The sequence below is a fragment of the Polypterus senegalus genome, chromosome 11, assembly GCF_016835505.1.
Source record: "Polypterus senegalus isolate Bchr_013 chromosome 11, ASM1683550v1, whole genome shotgun sequence".
In the NCBI taxonomy this organism is placed as follows: domain Eukaryota; kingdom Metazoa; phylum Chordata; class Cladistia; order Polypteriformes; family Polypteridae; genus Polypterus; species Polypterus senegalus.
Window position 1 is genome coordinate 79,498,585 of NC_053164.1, and position 24,261 is coordinate 79,522,845.

At 39.2% G+C, this 24,261-nt stretch overlaps 1 protein-coding gene across 4 annotated transcripts in view; it reads left to right on the plus strand.

Moving 5' to 3' along the window:
- efemp2a (EGF containing fibulin extracellular matrix protein 2a) overlaps positions 1 to 24,261 on the plus strand; it is a 99,982-nt gene that overhangs the window by 35,896 nt on the left and 39,825 nt on the right. For all 4 annotated transcript variants that reach the window (XM_039769133.1, XM_039769131.1, XM_039769130.1 and 1 more), the window contains exons 2-3: positions 18,000 to 18,087; positions 18,697 to 18,745. In XM_039769133.1, the coding sequence (XP_039625067.1) occupies positions 18,004 to 18,087; positions 18,697 to 18,745 (133 nt within the window). In that variant the 5' untranslated portion in view covers positions 18,000 to 18,003. The remainder of the gene's footprint in view (positions 1 to 17,999; positions 18,088 to 18,696; positions 18,746 to 24,261) is intronic.

Consider the following 24,261-nt stretch of genomic DNA (forward strand, 5'->3'; position numbering starts at 1 on the left):
GGCAGTCCAACTCTAATCTATCTCCGGTTCCTGAGGGTCGGCAGGTGCTTGCCTATAATAGAAGTGTGAGAGTGGAGCACCAGTTGCCATCATGAACAAACATCCTAATTTGCAAATTAAGGAGAAGCTGGTACTAGCAGTAGGGTTACATCTATAGAGTATTGTGAAATTCTTGCTGGCATGTCTGACCAATATGAAATACATCACCACTCTCTAGCACCATGATGAATAAGAATGTATTAAAACACACAAAATCACTACATCCAATTTTAGACCACAAATACTGGAATGTGTCTTGCAAAGTAAATTTCCAAACTGGATTATCAGAGAAAGTATTCATCTTTTACATTTCTTTCCAAACACCATTATGACGGAATGTAGACTGCTTTATGTGTATTTGGTTTATATAGTAATTTATATTGTGTTACTGTGAATAACTCTCTACAGATAGTTGTCGACTTATGACCACTTTTGGTTTTGACAGACCAATCGTAGGTCGATCTAGATGTAAGATGGACCGATGTATGTATTCAAACCTGATCGTATAAATAGTACTGTATATTAAGTCCCTTAAGTCAAATTCTTTTTTTATATCCTTTTTTACCATCGTTCTTTACACGTTATGTGGATTTCTTATCATTTTTTTTTTGTAAATTATTTATTTTTTTATTTATTATTTTGTTTCATTATCACTGTTTAACAGCTTCATGAATTATTTTTTTGTCTGTGTCATGTTATTTTGTCAGTGTGAGCTTCTCCCAGTGTTCATTGTGTTAACTGAGAGAGGAGGAGTTGTCCCGGCAGAGTTTAAGCACTTGTATGTTTTCTGTTTTAATTTTTCAATCTGTTAATAATAAACATTAACTCTTAATTCATTACCCCTCTGTGGCAGTTTGCACAAATCAGCACATTGTGAGACACAATGCAGAAGCTTCAGAGGTTATCCGGGTTCAAAGCCAGAGTGCAGCAGTACAGTGCATGTGGTGAATACCAGTTACAGTGGGATAAGTTCAAGTCACATGTGATCGCATTCACTTTCTTTTCCCCCTAATGCTGCTTGATCACCTTCATTTATGTGTCCAGATTGATTGCAAATAAAGACGCATGTAACTGAACATAGTCGAAACTGCTGCAGGTAATAAGCTGACATCGCAATGAATGAGCCATGGCATACAGAACTGGCGATGCGGAAAGTTTCGTTTGCCCTTTAGACACAGTAGTGGTCATTATTCGAATGATCGTAAGATGCATAGGTCATAAGTCGATGACTACCTGTCCACTTATGAAATAGGGTTACTTAGCCATTTTTATTCATTCATTGTCTTAATCTGCTTATCAGCCCCCACAGCTTACTTCTGCACAGGATATTTACTGTACATCACAATTACCTTCACAGCTATGTAGTAATTACACAGCTTTAAATTCTGCTTCCTACGTGTACCGAAGTTAAGTTTGAGCACCGTGGTCCAAACAACAAAAACCAGACTACAATTGTTGTGATTTTCTGTTTTTTTTTATCAGTTTTTCCTGGGCTTGAAAATCATTTTGAGTATATTTGTTGTAGTTTTGAGTTTCACTTTTGTCTCTTGATTTTGATTTAAGACTTGCTATTTTATTCTTTTATAATGCTTTTCGTTTTTTGTTAATGTACTCCTTCATTTTGAAGGTTGGTTGAGTTATTGAAGAGCGCAGTCTCGGAAGTCACGCCATATTGACTTAAGCTAACATTATGCATCCTTTTCTGTCCAAGCATGTAGATATTCTGCATACTAAAACCTTTGCAAGTGCTCTATTTAGAGTTCTAAGGTACTGACTTTTGCACTTGGTTGACTTTGAGTTTCATTTCCCATTTTGGCTTTGGCACATGATCATTTTGTATTACATTTATTTTTCTTACTTATGATTCATCACCTGGTTCTTTTTGCTCACCCCTGCCTGCCAATTTTTGTCCTGTATTAGTACAGAAGTTTGTACTTGTACATACATCTCACAAACTGACTACTATGAACACCAGAGTGTAGCAGGCGTCTCCTGGGATTTTTTAAGAGCTGAAAGGAAATGATGTAGAAAATGAAGTCAGGGCGTCACAAACAAAATAACTAAGCCATCAAAACCAACATAAACCAAACAAAACTCTCAAAATAACTGTAGATCCTTAACCTTCACTAATCCTTGTGGTTTTGTTTTGAATTTGCTCTACACTTGCATGCATGATGCTGGGTGCCATCATCTTAAATAGGCAGATTGTGTTATATGATTTAAGGCAAGCATATTAACCACAAACAACATGGCAATAGCCAAGAAAAGACAAATACAAAAATGGTACCACCTATAGCCAACAACAGTTTCAAAATGGTAGTGAAGTAATGTCACTGTCATAATGATATGAATAATAAGCAAAGATGATTAAAATTGAAAAGCAAAGATTAACTACATTGATACAGAAACCTTGCCACTATTTTAAAGAATATAACAAACATCACACTTTTTAGAGTCCAGTCATAAAATGATAAAATACATAGAAGGACAAAATTTAAACAGCTTCCATGCCCAAGCCCTTGCATAAAGCGCTGTATCCAGCAGGGGGCACTAGTTCCCTTGTTGGAATAAGTTCTTGTGTAATTGCGGCATGTTACATAACCCGAAACTATATAGATATAATATTAAAAGGCGATACCCCTCCCTTAGTGATACGGCAGTAAGAAATCACATAGGAGAAATAACTTAGCTTAACCGTTAATGACGGTGTAAGCGGCATAACAGACGAGGAAGCCATGACAAGACCGTCACCAAATGACCGATGTATACAGTCTGCCATTTTCGTCGCTGCGTTGGAAGGATTTTTGGAAGGATGATGGTCTCTCCCATCCATCCGTCGGCTTCAAAGGTGTGCCGGGCAGTGCTCCAAGGTTTTATACTTTTTCTTTATGTGCAGGCCCCCACTTACGTAAATCATGCCATTCCAAACAAGGAAAAGAAGATCCAATATCATGCTGAGACTGACACACAGAAAAAGTACAATGCCCATTTCACAGTTGACCCTTGCCTAGCAGTTCTAAATGATGAGCCCCTGTGTGCTAAATCTGGCTTTTGTGTTAGATGTACATGAGAGTAGCAAGAAAAGTAGATTTAAAATATTTGCACAGTGACATATTAAACTTACAAGCCCCTTACCCATCATCCTTCACATCTTCTATTTACTTAAATTGCAGTCTGCCTCCACTGCCCAAGACCTGCCAAAGCAAAAACACACTTGATCTGTGGTGCCAGCTTGTTGTGCTTCAGCTCTGAAATCTCTTCCTGTGGGCTGGTGAGACCAGAGCCTACCTCTGCTATATGATGACCTTCACATGACTTTAATATGTGCCTCAAGATTTTTGTTTTTGACCCTGCTCATATCTCAGCATGTCCCACAGAACCAGAAATATTTAGTTATTGATGCACTCTTCAACCAAAGTGAGTTTGGGAATGTTGGGATGAACAGGTGTTACACCTCAGAGATGAAGCTGACCGATGTAAGAGTATCGTTAGGCTAGAAGATAGCACAAGGCTTAGTCCCACTACTCCGAGGACTTGGGGTCATCTCCTGGTTCAAGACCTGTGCACTTTGTCACTTGATTCTGCTCTTTTGACAGTCTTTAAGCAGACTTTGACTTTAGGAGTCCATGCCTTCAAACATAAAAATATAGGCTGATATTTGATTTCGGACAATCAAAATAAGGCAGCGTGCTTTACAAAGAGCTGTCAGGTATTAAGTGATGTTACGGTTTTGTTTATTTTAATGTTTGAGAGATTCTATCAGTGATGTCACGACCGGTTTTGATTTTATGCTTCAGCTGTTATGACGCTGCACACTGTCTTTTCATCTATTCTTTTTTTTTGCCTTTTTAAAGATTTACAGAGCCTGCTTTTCCTTTTTGGTACTGGCTGCTTGTGAGAATTTAGTGTGTACTGTCTGTCTACACACTTGGATCACCATTTGAAAGCCTCTGCCCACTTCTAAATAAGTAATTCCATACTTTCATCATTTGTACAAGTCCAACATTGGCTTTTCAAAGTTATGTCAGCCTTATTATAAAAGGAAAAGTCAACAGAAATTTAATAATTGTATAACATTACAGTCTAACCCTAACCCCTGCCTAACCTTTGCCACTTTTGAAAGAGCTGCATATTTATTAAAGGCAAGTGTGTGCAAAGACAGGAAGCTGTGGGATTTAATTGTTGAATTTTATTCAAGATTTATATAAGTGAATGAGTCATTGAACTAGATTAAGTGAACTTGCTGATAGGCGGGGGTATGTAAGCTCAGCTTAATTTGCCTGGAGCCATTCTCCTAGGTTTTCATCGGCTATAGGTGTATGCCTTATTGTTATTATTTTTTAAAAGGTGGCTGATCGGTTGCTGTCATTTTATTTCTGATACAGTCTTATTTTCCATAATACCAACGTACATTTTTTCTGTCACAGTTGAAAACTGGCTGGCTGCAACTTACTTGCTTCACCCCTCCTGGAACACAAGCCATCCATGATCATTCATCAGCGACTTCAATCCCGTGCTGCTGCCACCAGCCACCCCCATTCCAAGCCCAACTCTTTGGCATTTGCATCAAGATCTCTGCGCCAAGTAGTTCCTCAGTCATCTTCTCGTACGCTTCCCTTGTGGGCTGTACATTAGGGCCTGTCTTGTGATGTTGGTGCCTGGCTTTCTCTGGGTGTGACCAAGCCACCATCATTCTTTCCTCATGATTACCTCCTCTGTGGGCCGCTACTGGGTTCTCTGTCACAGCTTGAGTAAATCCACAGGATGCAGTGTAGGCAGTAATTGATGAAGGTCTAGGTTTAGCCTTTGCTGTTCTCCATATTTCTGTTCCATATAATAGCAGAGACCTGACATTTGTGTTAAATAAATGAAGCTTGATGGCTTGGCCAAACTCTTTAGAATTCCAGAGGTTCCTCAGCTAGATAAATACCACCCACAATTTGGTGATCCATGTCTTTACATCTGCATTTGTTATCCACCACAATGCCCAGGAAACTGAAGGAGTCCATCTCTTCTAGGGGATCTCCCTCAGTCTCGACCGCCTCTTCACAATCAGCTTTGATCTTTGGCAGGTTGCTGTTTCCCTTGAAGATGTTAAGCCCCACCTGGGTTGAGACAGTAAATAGAACAGAGGCTTTCTGTTGTACATGTCAATGTTTATGGGACACAAGATGCAGTATTATAAGTCCACAATGTCTACTGCATACCATTTCTTTTTTCAGAAGTCACTGTCTTCATAATCTAGTCACCAGTGAGCAAAAACAAAAAGGGTGACAGAAGGCAACCCTGTCTCACTTCAGTCCCAACCTGACAACCATCTTTTGACTGTTTTCCATTTAATAGTCTGCAAGTTACAAGGGCAAGAAGAATAAAGTCAAAAAGTCAAAATTGTGAATCATTGCATCAAAATGAACGATGCCATGCAAGCCAAAAATCAAAGTCTTGAAACCTAGCCAGAAAATTTGTTGAACCAAAGCAACTAACTTGGAAATCTTGAAAGTATCCACAATCTTGAACACTGATCTTTGCATGATGCTGGCTTACTGTATATGCTATTGTATTGTTGCCGTAATGCTTTGTGACTTCTGGGGTCCCCGGATGGATGATTGCATCTTGACGACAGGAACACAAAATGGCAGTGCCCCCAATCATTAACAAGAAGGTATTGCAGTAGGCAGAAAATATAATAATAAAACGAAACCACAGAATAAAAGTAAAACCCAATTCGGCAAGGTTGCAAACCTAAAAATTACGGTTCAGGGAAAAATGTATCGATTCCAGTGAAAACAATCACAAAGTACTGAAAGTCATAACAATATTGTTTAAATTCTTGAAGACGCCTACACCAAAGCTGACATTTGCTAAGACAAGAGTCCAGAAAAGGTATGGGTGTGAACAAAATCAAAGGCTATAACTATGGGACATATCTTCCCCAGCCCCAATGCTAGCCACGTTTGATGAAGGTAGCATATGGACTTGTGGGGAAGACATGTAGCCAGTGGGTTATGACTGATTTTTACTAAACATTTTTACTAGTAGCATGTGCTGCTAGGCATTCCGCATGGTGCACGTTGGTTGTGTACGTCCAGTCCTATTCCTTTATATTGCATCCAATCGACTGTTGCATTTTATTCCTAAAACTCAGTCTCATCTTTCGAAGTAGTGGCATGTATTCCCTAAATACAAAGGATATTAATTCCCAAAGCCACCAGAGGTCACATTAGGAGGAGGAGAGCAGGTCCATCCCAAAAGGAGTGATATTGCATTTCTAGCATCTGACATGTCGGCTGCTGGCCATGGAGATCCAAAGTGCTTTTAAACTGCCAGTGTTTTCTACACCCCTTAGTCTGACAGCACACCTTTTGTTGTAACTCTTTAAACTGTCAAAGGTTCATTTGGTTTCAGCCAGTAAGTTTCACTCATATCTGTAACATTAACAAATCACTGTTCACACATACAGAGCAGTGCTGGACAGCACAATGCTGCCACATTAGGCCAGGTCTGACTTACTTTGACCCTGAGCAGTTCACACAACTGGCTTTATGGAAATAAGGGCCTGCAAAATGGGTACCATTGTGATTTCTTATGCACAGTGAGTAATCGCAATGCTTCATTGTTTCTTAAGCCTGTGATATGGTGCTTAATTATCTGGGAGACACTTGCCATTCACAAATGAAATTATGAAGCAAGGTGGGCATTACCTTTAATTACCCTGCACAAATCCCCCTTTTTTTCCTGAGCTGTCAGTCTTTTTTCTTTTCTGTCCCCTTCTATTGTTCAGTACCACATACACCCCCTTGCAAGTTCTTGCACCTCTGATCTGAAAACGTTCATTCATTCATTCATTCATTCCTGTGTGTGATTAGGATTACAAGACTCTGGGAAAAGGGAGGAGAAAATATTCTTTTCAGTGGTACATCTTGATATGTATGAAACATGTTCCCCACTGTGGACTGTAGGAGTGCCCCAGAGTCTCAACCAACAGACACGACTCAGCCGAACACAATTTCAAGGATAAAATAAAATAATGTTTTTTTATAATCTTACCTTAACACAGTAAAAGGCAGTCCAATATAGTATAATTGAAAGAACAAGCATCTCAGTCTCCTTCTACTACAACCCATGAGAGCCTCATGAACCTCCTCCTGATTCTGACCCTGAGGTAACTGAAGCACCCTCTTTTATGCTGGACCCAGGATTACTTCCAGGTCATGAGGAAGTTCCTCATAACAGGGATATCCAGTCTTCACAGCGCCTATCCTGTGGCACCTTGGGCTTCCCTTCCACATTTCAAGTCCCAGACATCCCTGCGGGTGTCCAATCCAATCCCTTATCAGCCACATAGTTATTAACAAGGCAAGTCTGTGCAAAGGCAGGAAGCTGTGAGATTTAATTGTTGAATTTTATTCAAAAATTTAATATAAGTGCTTGTGTCCTTGAACTAGATAAAATGAATTGGCTGACAGGCGAGTATATAAGCTGCATTTGCCAGGAGCCATTCTCCTAGGTTTTCTTCGGCTATAAGTGTATACCCTTCATTTTTTTTAAAGGTGACTGATCAGTTCCTATCATTTTATTTTTGATAGTCTTATCTTCCATGATACCAGTATAATTTTTTTCTGTCACAGTTGAAAACTGGCAGGCTACAACTTACTTTCTTAGGCTCTTCACACCTCCTGGTGCACAGGCCATCCACAACCATTCATCAGCGACTTTAGTCCTATGCTGCTGCCACCTCTGCACTGGGGGACGAGCTGCTCATAAAACCCCTTTGTTCCTCCTCCATTCATTTTTAGTTCCTCACGACTGAAATAGAAATTGGGGATCATCCTGGCTGGGTTGTTCCCCCTTTCTTGTTGTCGTTCCATTAGCATGTTATCCTCAGTCCCAGTCGGGATACCAGTCCATTCATTCCCACAATTACACCATTTTTTTTTATAAAGATTAACAGTAGGCATCTTCTTGTTTGTTTAAAAGTAGAACATGCTGTGTGGCATAGCAGAGGTGCACACTGCCACTTTTGTACTCCCTTATTTTTGTTAAGTTTACTTACACACTGAATTCAAATGTTATGTACAGTAAAGGCCATTTTTTTTATTCAACTATAAGTGCACTAGTTCATTTTGATTGGGTCAAGGGATCAAGATTTTATCTAGGCTATGGTGGCAGTTTCATTTAAATGGTTGATTCTTAAAGTGTATTTCAGAAAATGGCTGTTTATTGCTTGAAGATTTTACTGTTAATTAAACTATTTGCTCCATATAGGAGAACATAAAATCCTGAACTCCTCACAGCATTTTCTTTTAGTTGCAAGCAAGGCTAAATGCCCTTCTTCCTATGCTGAACTAATAATTTACAAGTTAAAAAGTAATAAACTTGTCAACCGGGGCTTATAAGATGCCCCCTCACAGTGGATTGAGTCACCGCTTAAAGACATAGAGTTTTGCACCATTAAAGTTTTAATGACTTGTTTTAGCAGCCAGTACCCTGAAATATTTTACTGCACACATCACAGTTTGGAAACAAAAGGCAAACATCAAAGTGTTTGCTAAAAAAAAAACTAGTCTTGCAGTTTAGGGGAGAAAAACAACAAACTAAAAAACCGAAATCACAGAGCAGACCCCCAGTAATCCACAAAGCCGGCACAGCTGCTCCGTGCCACGCCCTCATTCCCAGCCTGTAATTAGGGCCGCGCTGGCAGGAGTCCTTCCCACCTGCGCCTCACATTCCAGAGAAAGTGGTGCGGGGAGGACGGAGGGAGGGTGGTAGGCCCACACTTTTCATACTTGCCCTCCATAAGCAGAATGCCAAAATTATCATTCCGCACATTCCCAGTGCCGCTGTCTCACATGCAGAGGGCCTGTCTTGTGCTTTTCTAACCCAGCGTAGTATTGAACAGTCTCTAATGTATAACTGTGAGACAGACTTTCTGAGAGCTTTTAGGTTTAAGCTGCTGCTCTTGTGGTGAGGTCATAAATGATTATGTTTTTCCTGTGAATTTAGTTTGTTTCTTTTCTCAAGTTTATTCCCATTACATTTATTATCTACTGCCTGCAGGGCCCTTAAGGTGTGCTGTAAATTCCCACTATAAGCCCATGTGCTGACATGAGAAATGCTAATGAGGTCTCAGTTTTATATTTTTTAGAATTTTTCCTCATTGATTGATTATTTCTTTTTTTGACAATATGATGCTATTATCCATGTATCACGTGACATTTTTGCAGTCTTCAGTACTGGTGCCCAGCGGCCCTTAGCGCTTATGTCATTTATACTTATGGTGACTGGCTTTGTTAAATATCCCTCTTCATCGGTGGCATTTTCGGCATAAAAATTCTGGTTGCACCATTGCAGAATTTCCCTTTCTGTGTGGATATTTCTCTAGCTTTAAGATTAACAACTAATAAAATCCCTCTTTTGCTAATGGAGTGCAAGTTCACATACTATTTGCGTCACAATTCAAACCATAGGATTTTGGTACCCGGTTCTGCCTCAATTGGCGTCATATAGTTGTGATACCCTCTAACATCATCATCATCTGACAAAGTGCGGCCATATAGATTTAAAAGGTGAGAACTTTACCAACTACTGCTTAGGAAAATATATTGGCTTGGAATTGACTAAATTTAGTTTAGACGAAAAAAACAAGCTGCAATAACATGGAATGAACATGCAGACTACACACACACTGCACGAACACAAGACTCCGGGGCTGTCTGGTAGCAGCGCTAAGCACTGTTTGGCCAGGTGTTTGCTAAGAATTTCCACATGTCTGTTCCTGCTGCACCAGGCCTCTGTGCTTCTTTAAAACAGGGACACCATAAAGTGGAAGGAGCACATAGAAAACGTCCATGGTGGCCTTTTCAGATCAACATGCTGCTTAGCTCCAATATGATCAGCGTACTGTCTTGTACTTTTTGCGCTCCTGATATTGGTCTGCTTTCTGTTTTTATTTTTTTCCAGTTGTCATGAATAAATGGTACTGGACTTTTCATATATCTCACTCGGCCTTGACCGGGAAAAATCTGGACTAGAAATGCAAATGCACTACACAACAAAAAAAAAACAAGAATAAGGGGCTGTAGCCCTCAAGCCCCATCTCTGAAGTGAAACGCTCAGGTTGCACACACACACCTACACCCAGGTGTAAACTGGAAACACTGCAGGACCAATTGCAGCACCCAGTACAAAGACAATTTCACATACTACAAAATAGCAGATAATTTATTACATTGAGCATATGATATTGACATGAAAAAATGCTCAAGAAAATAATAGCTGAGGATTGTTATCTATATTTTTGCAGTAAGTTACATTACTATAGAAAGCTTATTTATTATTTTGCACACTATTAATGCATAAATGCCACTGCTCTTTATAAATACTTTTTATTGAACTAAACCATCTCCACATATTGGTGGGAATTTCAACATGTTTGAGAAGCTATATTATACTAGGGGGCTTACCCCCTGCTCACTTCGCTCGCCAACCCCCCTTGCCTGTGCTACATGCCAGTCATATTGCATCTCTGCCATTCGTGTTGTGAAGGGGGGGACTGAACGCACCCCAAAGAGATGCGGTTTCTCCTCCGAAACCCCCTCTTAAGTGGTGATACAATGGGAAACAAATACAGTTTTTTTTACCTCCTCTTTGCTCGATCAGCTGCTGCTGCTTGATGTACATCTCGAACGGCGCTTCAAACGTTTAAAAGCCTGTACAGCAGCTATCTTTGTCATCTACTCTTTCTCTTTTATTTCTGGCCCTGGATGTGGTTAAATCTGTTGGCACAAAGTCTTGTTTTGCGGAACGTGAGTTCTTCATATTTTAGTTTATAATTTAAAAATGGAATAAGAATCTGAAACTCTAACATCACATTAAAGTTCGATAAATTCTGGAAAGAATGATGCAAATATATATATATATATATATATATATATATATATATATATACTGTATATATATGTAGGTTTTAAAATAAGCCCGATTTAAAGCGTGACAAAACATGTCACATAAAAAGTGACATAAAATCGTTATACTTTTAGGCTTAGTATTTTATATATATAGGGCCCCATGTCCTCTAATGGGCCCTGAGCTCACTGCCCAGCAGCATGCAGCTCGATTGGCATTCGCCATAGAATACCAGAATTGGCAGATGCACCACTGGTGCCCTGTGCTTTTTACAGATGAGAGCAGGTTCATCCTGAGCACGTGACAGAAGTGAAAGGGTCTGGAGAAGCCATGGAGAACATTATGCTGCCTGTAACATCATTCAGCATGAGCAGTTTGGTGGTGGGTTAATGATTGTCTGGGGAGGCATATCCATAGAGGGTCACACAGACCGCTACAGGCTTGACAATGGCACCATGGCTGCCATTAGGTATCAGGATGAAATCCTTGGACCCATTGTCAGACCCTATGCTGGTACAGTGGCTCCTGGTGCACGGCAATTCCTGGCCTCATGTGGTGAGAGTATGCAGGCAGTTCCTGGAGGATGAAGGAATTGATACCATTGACTGGCCACCACACTTTCCTGACCTAAATCCAATAGAACACCTCTGGGACATTATGTTTTGGTCCATCCAATGCCACCAGGTTGCACCTCAGACTGTCCAGGAGCTGAGTGATGCCCTGGTCCAGATCTAGGAGGAGATCCCCCACAACACCATCTGTCATCTCATTAGAAGCATGCACCGATGTTGTCAGGCATGTATACAAGAACACAGGGGCCATACAAAGTGCTGCGTACAATTTTGAGTTGCTGCAATTAAATTTTGGCAAAATGGACTAGCCTGCCACATCATTTTTTCACTCTGATTTTTGGGGTGTCTTTGAATTCAGGGCTCTGTAGGTTGATCATTTTCATTTCCATCAAACGATGTGGCATCCTTTCGTTCCTAACACATTACCCAGTCTATATCAGTATAGATATCCAGGAGGATTTTTGATGTGTTTTCAAAGTGTTCCTTTAATTTTTTTGAGCAGTTTATATATATATATATGTGTAGAGTAGATTCTTTTCCTCAAATACAGAGGAAACTAGAGCTGAAAAGCAACCTTCATGTATTAATATTAGTCTTCATATACACAACCGCACAGAATACATGTGTATAGAACACAAAAATAAAAATATTGAAAATGAATGTGTTGAAACAGGGAGTGTGGCCGTGTCTAACATCAAGTCTGCTGGGAGCAGGTACAAAATCCCACTAGTTGCCGTCTCTGGAGCACCTTAATAGCATTAGCGTTTGTGCTGAAGGTTCTCCTCAGGTCAACCAGCTTGTCATGCTGAGAGTTTTAGGTGATGCCCATGATAGCCAGCAGCGTAGCCAACATCCTTCTCTCTGTCACTGCCTCTAAAGGATCCATGTTAGTCCCTGGAACAGTGTCAGCCTTCTTGATTAGTTTGTTAAGTCTGTCAGTATCTTGTATTTTATGCAGCTGCCCCAACATACCATTTGCAATCACAGACTGATAGAACCTATGGAGAAATGTGCCAAAAGACCTGAGCCCACTTTATAGGCTGATTATGTCTTTAGTGTTTACAGCAAAACCCAAGTTTCTCTGCTGGTGCACCACTAGTTACTTATGCTGCACACTTGAACGACCTAAGAGACAGGAACACCCTCCTGATGTCCAAGTGCCTCGCCTTGGTTTTGCTTAACTGATCTCTCGATGATTCAACAAGCACCACTTAATGAAGTCCTGCACCGGGTCTCTGTATTCTTCCTCTTGTTTTACTCTCCATTGTTACAGAGACAGCAGAAAACATCTAGAGGTGGCATACTTTACAGTTTTACTTGAAGTTTGTTGTTCTAGTAGGAACCTGAAGAAATATTAATGTAAATGTGTAATTATATATAATCAGTTTGAAAATAATCAAAAATCATTGAATAAATTAGCCAGTTTTAATTAATGTTTCTCGTATTCCCCTGTAAATCAGGTGATTTTATGTGGTTTCCCTGGAATAGGTCATTGGCTTCTGTGTTTTATTTAAATCTCTTGACTCCACACTCTGGCTTTAGTGTGAATTACCATACAAGTGATGAAATTATGGCATATAACGTCCATGGCTAACTTAGATAGGAGCAGACACAAGGGTTGGCAACCAAGAACAACCAGATTATGATTTAAAACTTACCCTGCAGCTGTGGGATGAAAAGGGCTTACTAAAATACCTTCTGAAATGGTTTACATTTAAAAGAAATCTTTGTATTTGTGTGATTAAGATGTGTATGGAATGTGTGATGCCAACCTGAAGTCCATATCCTACCACTGAAGAGATTAGAGGACTAATCCTACTGTGTCATGTCAGGAGACTTCTAGTTACCTAAAGTAACAGTCAGCTGAGCACCACAAGGGGGCAATAGCCTCACGATTTCCAGGAGGCTGGTCTACCTACAGTATGTAGTGTCACGGAAGCATGACACAGCATATTTAACATCTTTAGAGTGTTTATTCAACGGGCATAGGCAATTTTTCAGGATTGTTTACTAGGGGAGCTGTTGAAGATTGGAAAATCTGTTTCTGTTAGAGAATACTAGTCCTGCCTAAAGTAGATGTGCTGGAGGATCTGATCAAGTACCAGTCAAACGATGAGGTATGAAGGCACTTTGTTAGGTAGAGGCATATTGAGCACCAGAGCTTGCACACTTAAACATTAGTGACATGAACAATACAGGAACTTTATTCAGATTTTTGTTTTCCTGTATGGACTTTACATTTTCTTGTTTCTCCAATTGCTTCAGTTTTCCACCTATGTTCTAAAGACATGCATATTAGATTAATGTGTGATTCTGTGTGCATGAGCTTGGGTTTGTGTGTGTGTGTGTGTGAGAGTGAGAGTGAGCGAGAGTGTCTAAGTGTGCCTTAAGGTGGGCTGGCATTCTGTCCAGAGTTCATCTCTGCTTTGCGCCTAATGCTTCAGGGATAGAGCATGGCTTCATAGAACCTTAAACTGGAAAAGGGTGTTAGAAACTGTAAACATGGACAACCTTAGCATGTATAAACCATTTCCATTCACTGTAAAAATTGAGAATTGAACAAACATGTTTGGAGTAATGCATTTTATGTAAATAAAAAAAATTAAGTGACCCTGAAATAAAACCAATATAATTAATTTATTGTGAATAGCTATTATTTTGTCATTAGGATAATTGATAAGTGCAGTAGAATACAGTATAGGCATTATAATTAATAAACGCTTTCATAGTTACGGAAATGATATTGCACTTCCTCTGTCGGCTTCCATAAATAGTGTAAAATAATCAATTATAGTAAAACACATGTTGTTTATTCACAACAATGCCAGGTAAATAGTGTGATGAACTGGTAATGTCACACAAAATGATGTGCCCAAAGTTTAGTAGAAACTTGTGATCTCTTAACATTTTCTCTGCCAGAGTCTGATGGCAGTAATCTACCCTAAGATGATTTTTGTAATTATTGCAGGGAACAGATAATAAATTTATATGGATTTTTTTAACCTTAAATACAAATAGTTCTTTTTGAATATTTTGAAAGTGGAAAAACCCTGTTCAGTGGTGTCCTTGGTAATCTCATCAATAAAGCTGTGTACAAGAAGTTCCCTTTTCTTGCTAAGCTATTTTAAAAAGATGGCTGCAGTCAACTGTGAGTCAAGGATCTTGTTCAGGGTCAATGATTAAATGGATAGACATGTGAGTTTTTGGACTCCTCTTACAAACCTTTTCTGTGATCTCATGTGCTTAGGCCTGGGTGGCTTTTGTGAATAAGGAAGCTCTGGATGACAATCAGCATGAGTTTATCTGGGGGAGGTGATGTTTCAGTTATAAAAGTATGTTGGACTTTTATGAGTAAGTGATAAAAGCATTTTATTCTAGTGAAGTATATAATGTTCTCATCCAGCAGGAAGCCTCAGTTTCACAAATGGACCAAGTTCAATGCCTGGAAGTGCAATGTGGAAATGCTGTTCTGCTTACAGTGCCACCTACAGCATAAGCCACAAGTGATACAAAATAACCACAAAAACAACACAAATTAATCAGGCCACAAATACAAATGTATTAAAGGATCATTCAGCATAGTCTGCATCAGACTTTGCCCGGGAGGCTCCCACTAAATAACAGCAGGGTGAATATTTTCTCTCTTAATTAGCTTGCGTCCTCTTGATCTGAAGAACATTGTCTTTGGCATGCTCTGACCATTGACTTCTTTGTGCTCATTGACTGTTGTCCTCCCGGTGCTCTGATTGTTGGTTGTCAGAGCATCTGCAGGTTTTTCGAGGTTAGAAAGTAATGGAGGGTCACAATTCAAAGGACTAAAGGCTGAGCAGATCACCAGTTGTACTGCAGCAGTGTGTTCAGGGTGCAACGGATATGGGATTTCCAAGTGCCAGGATGTGGTATGTTTAATAATATGATATTCTTTTGGTTCAGCAAACCAGTCAGTGTCTAACTAGGAGCTTAGCTCCCCTTTTCCTTTAAATTTCGAGAAATAAACCTTCTGAACCTTTCCCATGGCAGAGCCAAAGAAATTTTTTCTTACAGAAAAGAGCAAGATTGTATAATACAAAGTGAAAGCAATAAATGCAACAATAATAATAGAAGATGAAGAAATAAAATATATATTGTCCATGAAATAATAGTTCATAAGCAGGTTATGTTTATGAGTGTACTGCTTATTAAATACGCAGACCACTGTGACGTGTTGACTGATTTTCACATTGCCTTCAATTTTATGCTGAAGTTTCCATGAAGCCATGATTCAGCACTCATGACCAAACGGTTAAACAAAGCAGTGTGCAGATACATGGTGGTCCAGATCTAATTATGCAGATCCAATCGTCTGAATGACTTTGATTTATGTGGGGACGATTCCGGTTCTGCACACTTCTTGATGGTTCGGGATTTTTTGGGTGATTTTCTATGTAATAAACTTAATACATTATAGCATAATGAAAATTGCATAATCCGATCTGGACCACCCTATAGATGAAGAACTGTCTTAAGAAGATGGAGAAAAGCATCACAGGAACCTGTAAGGGTCCAAAGTGCAGTTGCACATGGGTGAGTGATGGGACAATTGCTTTTTTTTTTTTATACTGTAGACTCAAATATAACTAACTAATTAAATACATGTACAAATAACACTAAATGAGGATCTGCAGATATTCAAGAATCAGTGGAAATCCTTTCAGTAGACGAGACTAAAACTCAACTTGTACAACTAGGTGCTCGAAATTAAATATAAATTCATATAAAGTCTTATACATGGAAAGTAAAAATATTCAATTTGATGCCACAGTGGGAGTTTGGAACTTCCAATTGTGCCTAGGAAGTGCAAGTAGAGCCATCACTGTCCACGTAAAGACAGTGCTCATAATTTTTATAAGTAATTGCCTATGACGTTAGGTTAAATGGCAGCCTTGCTGTGTTTAGTAAGTCAAAGAAGGCTATTCTTGTGCTAAATAACACTAACAAGACTGCTCGTCTGGAATGCTGCGTGCAGCTTTGTTCTTCAAATTACAAAAAGAGCATAACAATGGTGGAAAAAAGAGCAGAGTAGAGATACAAGGCTAGACAAAGACTGCAGTCAAAGAGATACAAAGAAAGAACAACTTTGGCAAACACAGATAAAGGGTGATGTGACAGCAGTGTTTGAAATCATGAAGATGAGTTCTCAATGTTATTTCAAAACTCCGTTCTGCATAAAGAAAAAAATGGGATAAAGAAGTTAGTTAAAGGGAACAACTTTGGAAGATTTTTTTTTTCTTCACACAGAGAACTATTGAAACGTGACATAAATTACTCAGCTGTGTAGTGGAAGGCAGCACCTTGGAAAAGTTTGAATTTCAAATTGAAAACATCTTGGTAACATTAAAGGATTAAGAGTATGGCACATTTTCAACAGAACTTTAAAGACTTTCAGTGTTCTGCCAAGAATTCAATCAATCAATCATTTATTCATTCTTTTTTACTTTCTTGTATACAAAGTATAGGGAACGTATTGGAATCCTTCTAAAATTCCATTTCGAGATTTTGATGAATCTCGACGTTTTAGACCTCTCTGTGTCTGAAAAAAACATTTTTGGATTATGTCTGTGTGTGTGTAAACACAATAACCTGAGTACACTTTCACTTCAGTCAACCAAATTTTGCATACAAGTATTAGGTACAAAACGTAGATTTCTATCAGCCTTTGGGCTACTTCTGCTAACCGGAAGCGGTACTTTACCTTTTATTCCTGCACCTGCAGAGTCCGATTTATTCAACTTTACTTTTATAATAATTGTTCAATATATTACTAATTTGATTTGATTTGTTGTTGGTGGTTCTTTAATGTAGATAATATAAAAACATAATCATTGTCTTGTGGTTTACTCTTCAAATATCCATCCCCAAATCGGAGTATACGAGGAAGTCCACTCCCGATTTTTATTCAGTGCCATAATGAATGGCCAATATCAGAGCAAGTCGTATTAATACCAAGTGTAAGGTCAGAGCAAAATCCGCCACATTATCCACCAGATAAGCCAGGAACATGTTGTCTGCTGTAAAGATTTCAATTACTTTCCCATGTAACTTATGTAACTTGCATTTTACTTCGTTTTAAAGCAAAATATTTAAAGAAATCATGAAATCATTTATTTTGATATGGAATTTGTCCATTGTGATTTGCTGCCTGGTTCACAGGCAGATGCAATATTTTACTGTGCAGTATAAACTTAATTAGCATTTATATATCGTATTTCTGCATCGTATATGATAGTGCCAGTAGAGATGAATGAAGTCATTTCTTTGCTTGTTCCGGGCTGTATGTCTGTCCATTCTCTGCAGCACTCACATGCACTGTATGTCCAGAATATTTACAGGGCGCTGTGACATAACGGACATGCGTTTCGAACCTCTATGACACACTTGTCACCGGCACCTTCTGTGTGATCTGTCGGCCTGGTCTTGACATTACCGTTGCTCTCTCTGTCACAGGATCATGAAGCTGGTTTCGTGTCTGCTGTTTACCCTGGTGCTGCATGCAGCTATTTCACAGGAGGCCTCTGAAAGTGACACTTACATGGTAAGGAGTTAAAATAAAGGAGAGAGGGAAGACGTTTTGGGTCTTTTGCCTGGGTGGGGAAGCTGATGTGTAGGCATGAGTTGCTGTTTTGATGTCATCATTTGGAGGGTGTTAGCCATTATTGTTTCATTGGCATACAAATTCATAGATAACCAGTCCACCATATTTTCAACTGTGTCATCTTACAGATGTTTATGTGCCCATCTCCTAATGTCTGCAATGACAACAGTGAATGAAAAACAAAAACAGATTTGTTTTTCAGCACATTAAGAGTAATACTGCAGATCAGCAAACTCTGTCAAGCTTTTCCTTGTGAATTTCTCTTTTTTCATAGTAAAATAATACAGAATAAGCCTTAGAGTTGGTGCTAAAACTTGTCTTTTGATATAACCTTAGTAAAGCGTGTATTTTGTTGATACTTAAAAAGAAGCAATGCAATTACACAATATACTGCTTGTCTCTGCTTTCCAATAGTAAAATTAAAAATAATATGTGATGCTTACCCTAAAGGATGTGTGCATCCTGCTTTAGCAGTGATTGCTTTCTTTTTTAAAACAAGCACATCACGTTTATATTTCAGTGAAGTCATTGTTTAAATTCTTTCCACAGGAATGTACAGAAGGATATCACTGGGACCCTCACACACAGCACTGTAAAGGTGAGTCAAAATGAGAATGAAGTCACTTTGTCTTCCCACGAGGGACTTTCAGTTGAGCGTCCGCCTGCAGCAGATCCCTGAACCTAAGCTCTGTGTTGTGTTCTGTTTAACCACCGTATGGAAACTCCTAAAACTCCACTGATGAACACCTCATGGGCAGAAGATCTGCTTAACACAGAAGGCCAAATTAAAACCTGCTGTTGTCCTTTATGTGACGCGTGCGCCATTTTTTAACTCTGCCATTTTGTATTTTCTTTTTTTTTTTGTCTGTGTGTACCCAGCTCTGGACTGGGTTGGCTCAAGTCCCACCTTGTGTATGAGATAGGCTCTAGCATTACTGAACTGGAGAAACACAAACTGGAAACTTTTTTGCAATGTTCCTTTGATTTGTATTAATAGTAGTAACACTTTACATTCATAGCCCTGTGATAGACTGGCGCCCCATCCAGGGTTTCTTTCTGCCTTGTGCCCTCCGCTACGTGGGATAGGCCCCAGCCCCTGCACCCTACTGCAACCCTTGTTTGGATCAAGTGGGTTAGAAACTGACATGACTTTATGTTTGTAGAGCTTTTCCAATCTCAAAGCATTTTCAAGTACAGTTTATTAACTTTTTTACATTTCAAGTTCATACAGATGAAGTGATTGTTTTCATTGTCACAAAATGAATTTGAGTTGGCCAATGAATTAGCAGTCTTGCAGTTTAAAGCCTCTATCCCATTATTTATTATTGCATTGGTTCAATTTTATTTTTATTCATTTTTCCAAGAGAAGATACACTAAAACCAGAACTCTAATGTATTTGTTAAAAAGTGGAAAACAGAGTTTGACCTGACATTGCCATTCTGTACAGATTACATGTACATATATTTGCTTAGTAGACGCTTTTATCCAAGGCGACTTACAAATGAGTTCAACGTAATAGAGTAAACATCAGACTACAGGGAATGTTTGGGAACAACTGTTACAGGAGAAGCTGATAAAACTGACCAGCTCAGAACAAAATACAAGCGAGCTACAACTCCAAGGTTACAAAACCTAATAGCTAACATCAGTTAGACAGAAATTCACCAAACAAAAGTCTTCAAATGCTTCCTAAACACATCGAGGGAGTCAGAGGTTTGAGTGGAGTTGGGCATCACATTCCACCAGCCTGGAGACTGCACACAACAGGACTCTGGATTGAGATTTGATACCATGCAGAGGTGGCATCAGCAGACCCTTAGTGGGCTAGAAGGAGCATAGGACCTCAGAAGTGTCTTCAGATCCAAGGATGCTAACCAATTGTCTGCCCTGTTTTAACTGAATACTTGCCACTGCAAGGAGTCAATGTAATAATGGCATCAATAAAATAGTGCGCCATGTAGATAAATATTTAAGTTTATCCTGAAACACTTCATTTGTGTCATTGAAGACTGATTTAATCAAAACAACAGAGTTTCTTGAGGAGCATGCTGGGGCAGTGGTCATGTTGGACTTGAACCCCAGTCACTGTCCATTTGAAGCTGCCTGTTCTCCCATTGTCCGTGTGTTTTTTTTTCTAGTTGCTTTGATTTTCTCCCACATCTTAGCACCATATATGTGGTATTGCCTTTGTGTTGAGCTGACACCCCATGCAGGACTGATTTACTGCATGGCACTCAATGCTGCTGCTATAAACAAAAGCCCTTCATGGCCTTACAGTAGACAAAAGAAGTTCTGAAAATGCCACTCATCCGTTTATTTTCTTTTATGCTTTTCCAGTTCGGGGTTGCCAGTTGCTGCTGCCTATCCTAGCAGTATTGGTCACTAAATTAGGAGCCAACCCAGGAAGAAATGCCAACCTTTCACAGTGCACAGTTATATTCCTGCACACACACTAAGTCAGTTTGGAGTAGTCAGTGTACCCAACATGCACGTCTTGTGGTGTTTAATTAAAACCAGGCTACCTGATAATGGAGTTTCTTATTAAGGTAGCAAACGGCATTTTTTCTCTGCATTAAATGCAACTAAACAGGATGGAAACATGAAAGCATGGACTCTGAAAACAAGCAAAATATTCCTGAGTACACATTTTGAACAATGAAATAAAAACAGAAATAACGGGAAGAAGAAATGAAAGGGAGTTTAAATCATTATTTTTAATTCAGACTTCAATGAACATGATTCTGATTGTGGGTAACCGAGTAGTAAGTGATGATGCTTCGTCCCTAAGGTCACCTGCCATGTCACCATCCATCTTCTCCCCATATTCAAGTGAGTATTCTCTGCGTACGTCCCATAAATCTGCATAGCAGTTTCAAAATATGGTTTGGCATAAGTGATTCTGAATGCAGTGTGGCCTAATGGCTATACTGGATTATAGACCACAAGGTGGACGGCTCACTTCTTACTTCACCTCCAACTCACTATGTGCGTCTGTGTGCCTCTTGCATCACTATGTATTTGAACACTTGTTCTGTATCCTGATCCCGTAAGCAGTCAGCCAAATATGGTGCTTTGCATAAGTAGTCAGACCCATGACCAGTTCTCTAATTTTATTGAAAAACAAATCCTGCACTGAAATTTTGCTGTGCTTTTGTTTCAAAAGCACTGGAACTGAACAATTAGAACAATTAGAACAATCTAGACGAGAACAGGCCATTCAGCCCAACAAAGCTCGCCAGTCCTATCCACTTGCTTCCTCCAAGAAAACATCAAGTCGAGTTTTGAAAGTCCCTAACGTCTTACTGTCTACCACACTACTTGGTAACTTATTCCAAGTGTCTATCGTTCTTTGTGTAAAGAAAAACTTCCTAATGTTTGTGCGAAATTTACCCTTAACAAGTTTCCAACTGTGTCCCCGTGTTCTTGATGAGCTCATTTTAAAATACAAGTCTCGATCCACTGTACTAATTCCCTTCATAATTTTAAACACTTCAATCATGTCACCTCTTAATCTTCTTTTGCTTAAACTGTAAAGGCCCAGCTCTTTTAATCTTTCCTCATAATTCAACCCCTGTAGACCTGGAATCAGCCTAGTCGCTCTTCTCTGGACCTTTTCTAGTGCTGCTATGTCCTTTTTGTAGCCTGGAGACCAAAACTGCACACAGTACTCAAGATGAGGCCTCACCAGTGCATTATAAAGGTTGAGCATAACCTCCTTGGACTTGTACTCCACAGATCGTGCTATATAACCTAACATTCTGTTAGCCTTCTTAATGGCTTCTGAACACTGTTTGGAAGTTGATAGCTTGGAGTCCACTATGACTCCTAAATCCTTCTCATAAGGTGTACTCTCGATTTTTCGACCGCCCATTGTGTATTCAAACCTAATATTTTTACTTCCTATGTGTAATACTTTACATTTACTGACATTAAATTTCATCTGCCACAAATCTGCCCAAGCCTGTATGCTATCCAAGTCCTTCTGTAATGATATAACGGATTCCAAATTATCTGCTAATCCACCTATCTTGGTATCATCTGCAAACTTAACCAGCTTGTTACTTATATTCCTATCTAAATCATTTATATATATTAAAAATAGCAGCGGCCCTAGCACTGACCCCTGTGGAACACCACTCTTAACATCAGCCAGTTCTGATGAGGTTCCTCGCACCATCACCCTCTGCTTCCTGTGTCTGAGCCAATTCTGCACCCATCTAAAAACATCACCCTGAATTCCCACTTCTTTTAACTTGATGCCCAACCTCTCATGTGGCACCTTATCAAATGCTTTCTGAAAGTCCAGATAAATAATATCATAAGCTCCACTTTGATCGTATCCTTTTGTTGCCTCCTCATAGAATTCCAACATGTTAGTAAAACACGACCTCCCCTTCTGAACCCATGCTGACTGTTCAGAATAACTCCTGTCCTTGTCATGTGTTGCTCAATCTTATCCTTAATAATTCCTTCCATTAATTTTCCTGTGATGCTTGTTAAGCTTACTGGCCTATAGTTGCTTGGATCTGCCCTGTCACCCTTTTTATATAATGGGATGATATTTGCCATTTTCCAGTCCTTTGGAATCTCTCCAGTGCACAGTGACTTCCTAAAAATATGTGTCAAGGGTTTATATATGTACTCACTAGCCTCCTTAAGAACACGAGGATAAATATTATCTGGGCCTGGTGATTTGTTTGATTTCATCTTATTTAATCTGAGCAGCACTTCTCCCTCTACAATTTCCAAATCCCTCAGTACCTCCTTAGTAGTTGTGTTTACCTCTGGCAGGTTATCCACTTGCTCACTTGTAAACACCTCAGAAAAATGTAAGTTTAGGGCATCTGCTATTTCATTGTCTGTATCTTTTAATTCCCTTTACTATTCCTGATGAACTTGACCTCCTCCTTAACTGTTCTTTTACTACTAAAATACTGAAAGAATCTCTTGGGGTCTTCTTTGCCTTATCTGCTATATTCCTCTCCAACTGTCTTTTAGCCTCTCTGATATCCTTCTTAATGGTTGCCCTCATGTTCTCATACGCTACGGTTCTCTTTGCAGTCATTAGTCTTATATGCCTTATACAGCAGTTTTTCCTTTGCAACTTCTTTTTAAATCTTTATTAATCCATCGTGGAGATTTTTTAGTTTCCTATTACTTCCAAATTTAGGTATGTATCTGTCCTGCATTACATGTAAAACATTTTAAACCTGTTCCACTGCTCCTCGACTGTCTCCACATTTAAAAGCTTATCCCAGTCTATCCTACTTAGACTTTGTCGCATCTGCTCAAAATTAGCCCTACTAAAGTTCAACTTAACAATTTTAGTCTTTGCATCTGTACTCTTACAAAATACTGAGAATTGTATTACATTATGGTCACTTGACCCTAGTGGTTCAATCACCTCTACACCCTCAATTCTATCCTGATTATTACAGAATACTAAATCCAGATAGGCTTCACCCCTTGTTGGTGCTTTAACATGCTGTGTTAAAAACAGTCGCGATTACTTCTAAAACTCCTGCTCTTGTGCTCCTCCATCTGTAAGGTTATCCCAGTTAATATTTGGATAATTAAAGTCCCCATGACTATAATATCCCCTGTAAACTTGCCTTTTGATATTACTAAAAGATGTGTGTTGAAATTACTGTCTGAATTGGGTGGTCTATAACACACTCCTAAAATGAGACCTTTTCCCTAATATTTTCCAGGCGAAGCCACATGTCCTCACTAAGATGGGGCTCATCATCCAACTGAAGATGACTTACATTTAATTCCTGTTTGGCATAAACAGCAACCCCACCTCCTTTTCTGTTCTGTCTATCCTTCCTAAAAAATGTGTATCCCTCTATGTTACACTCATCCCCATCTTTGTTATTTAGCCAGGTTTCCGTTATTGCTATAATATCATAATTGTGCTCTGCTACATACAACTCCAACTCACTTACCTTATTTTTGATACTTCTAGCATTAAGGCAAGCTATTTTTAATGTGTTAATCCTTCTATCTTTACGTGTTTGCTTAAAATTTACATTACTATGCATTTTTATTTCTACACCATTGTTTGTTCTTCCATGTATAGATCTAAATCTGGCCTGTCCTAAACTCCCTGC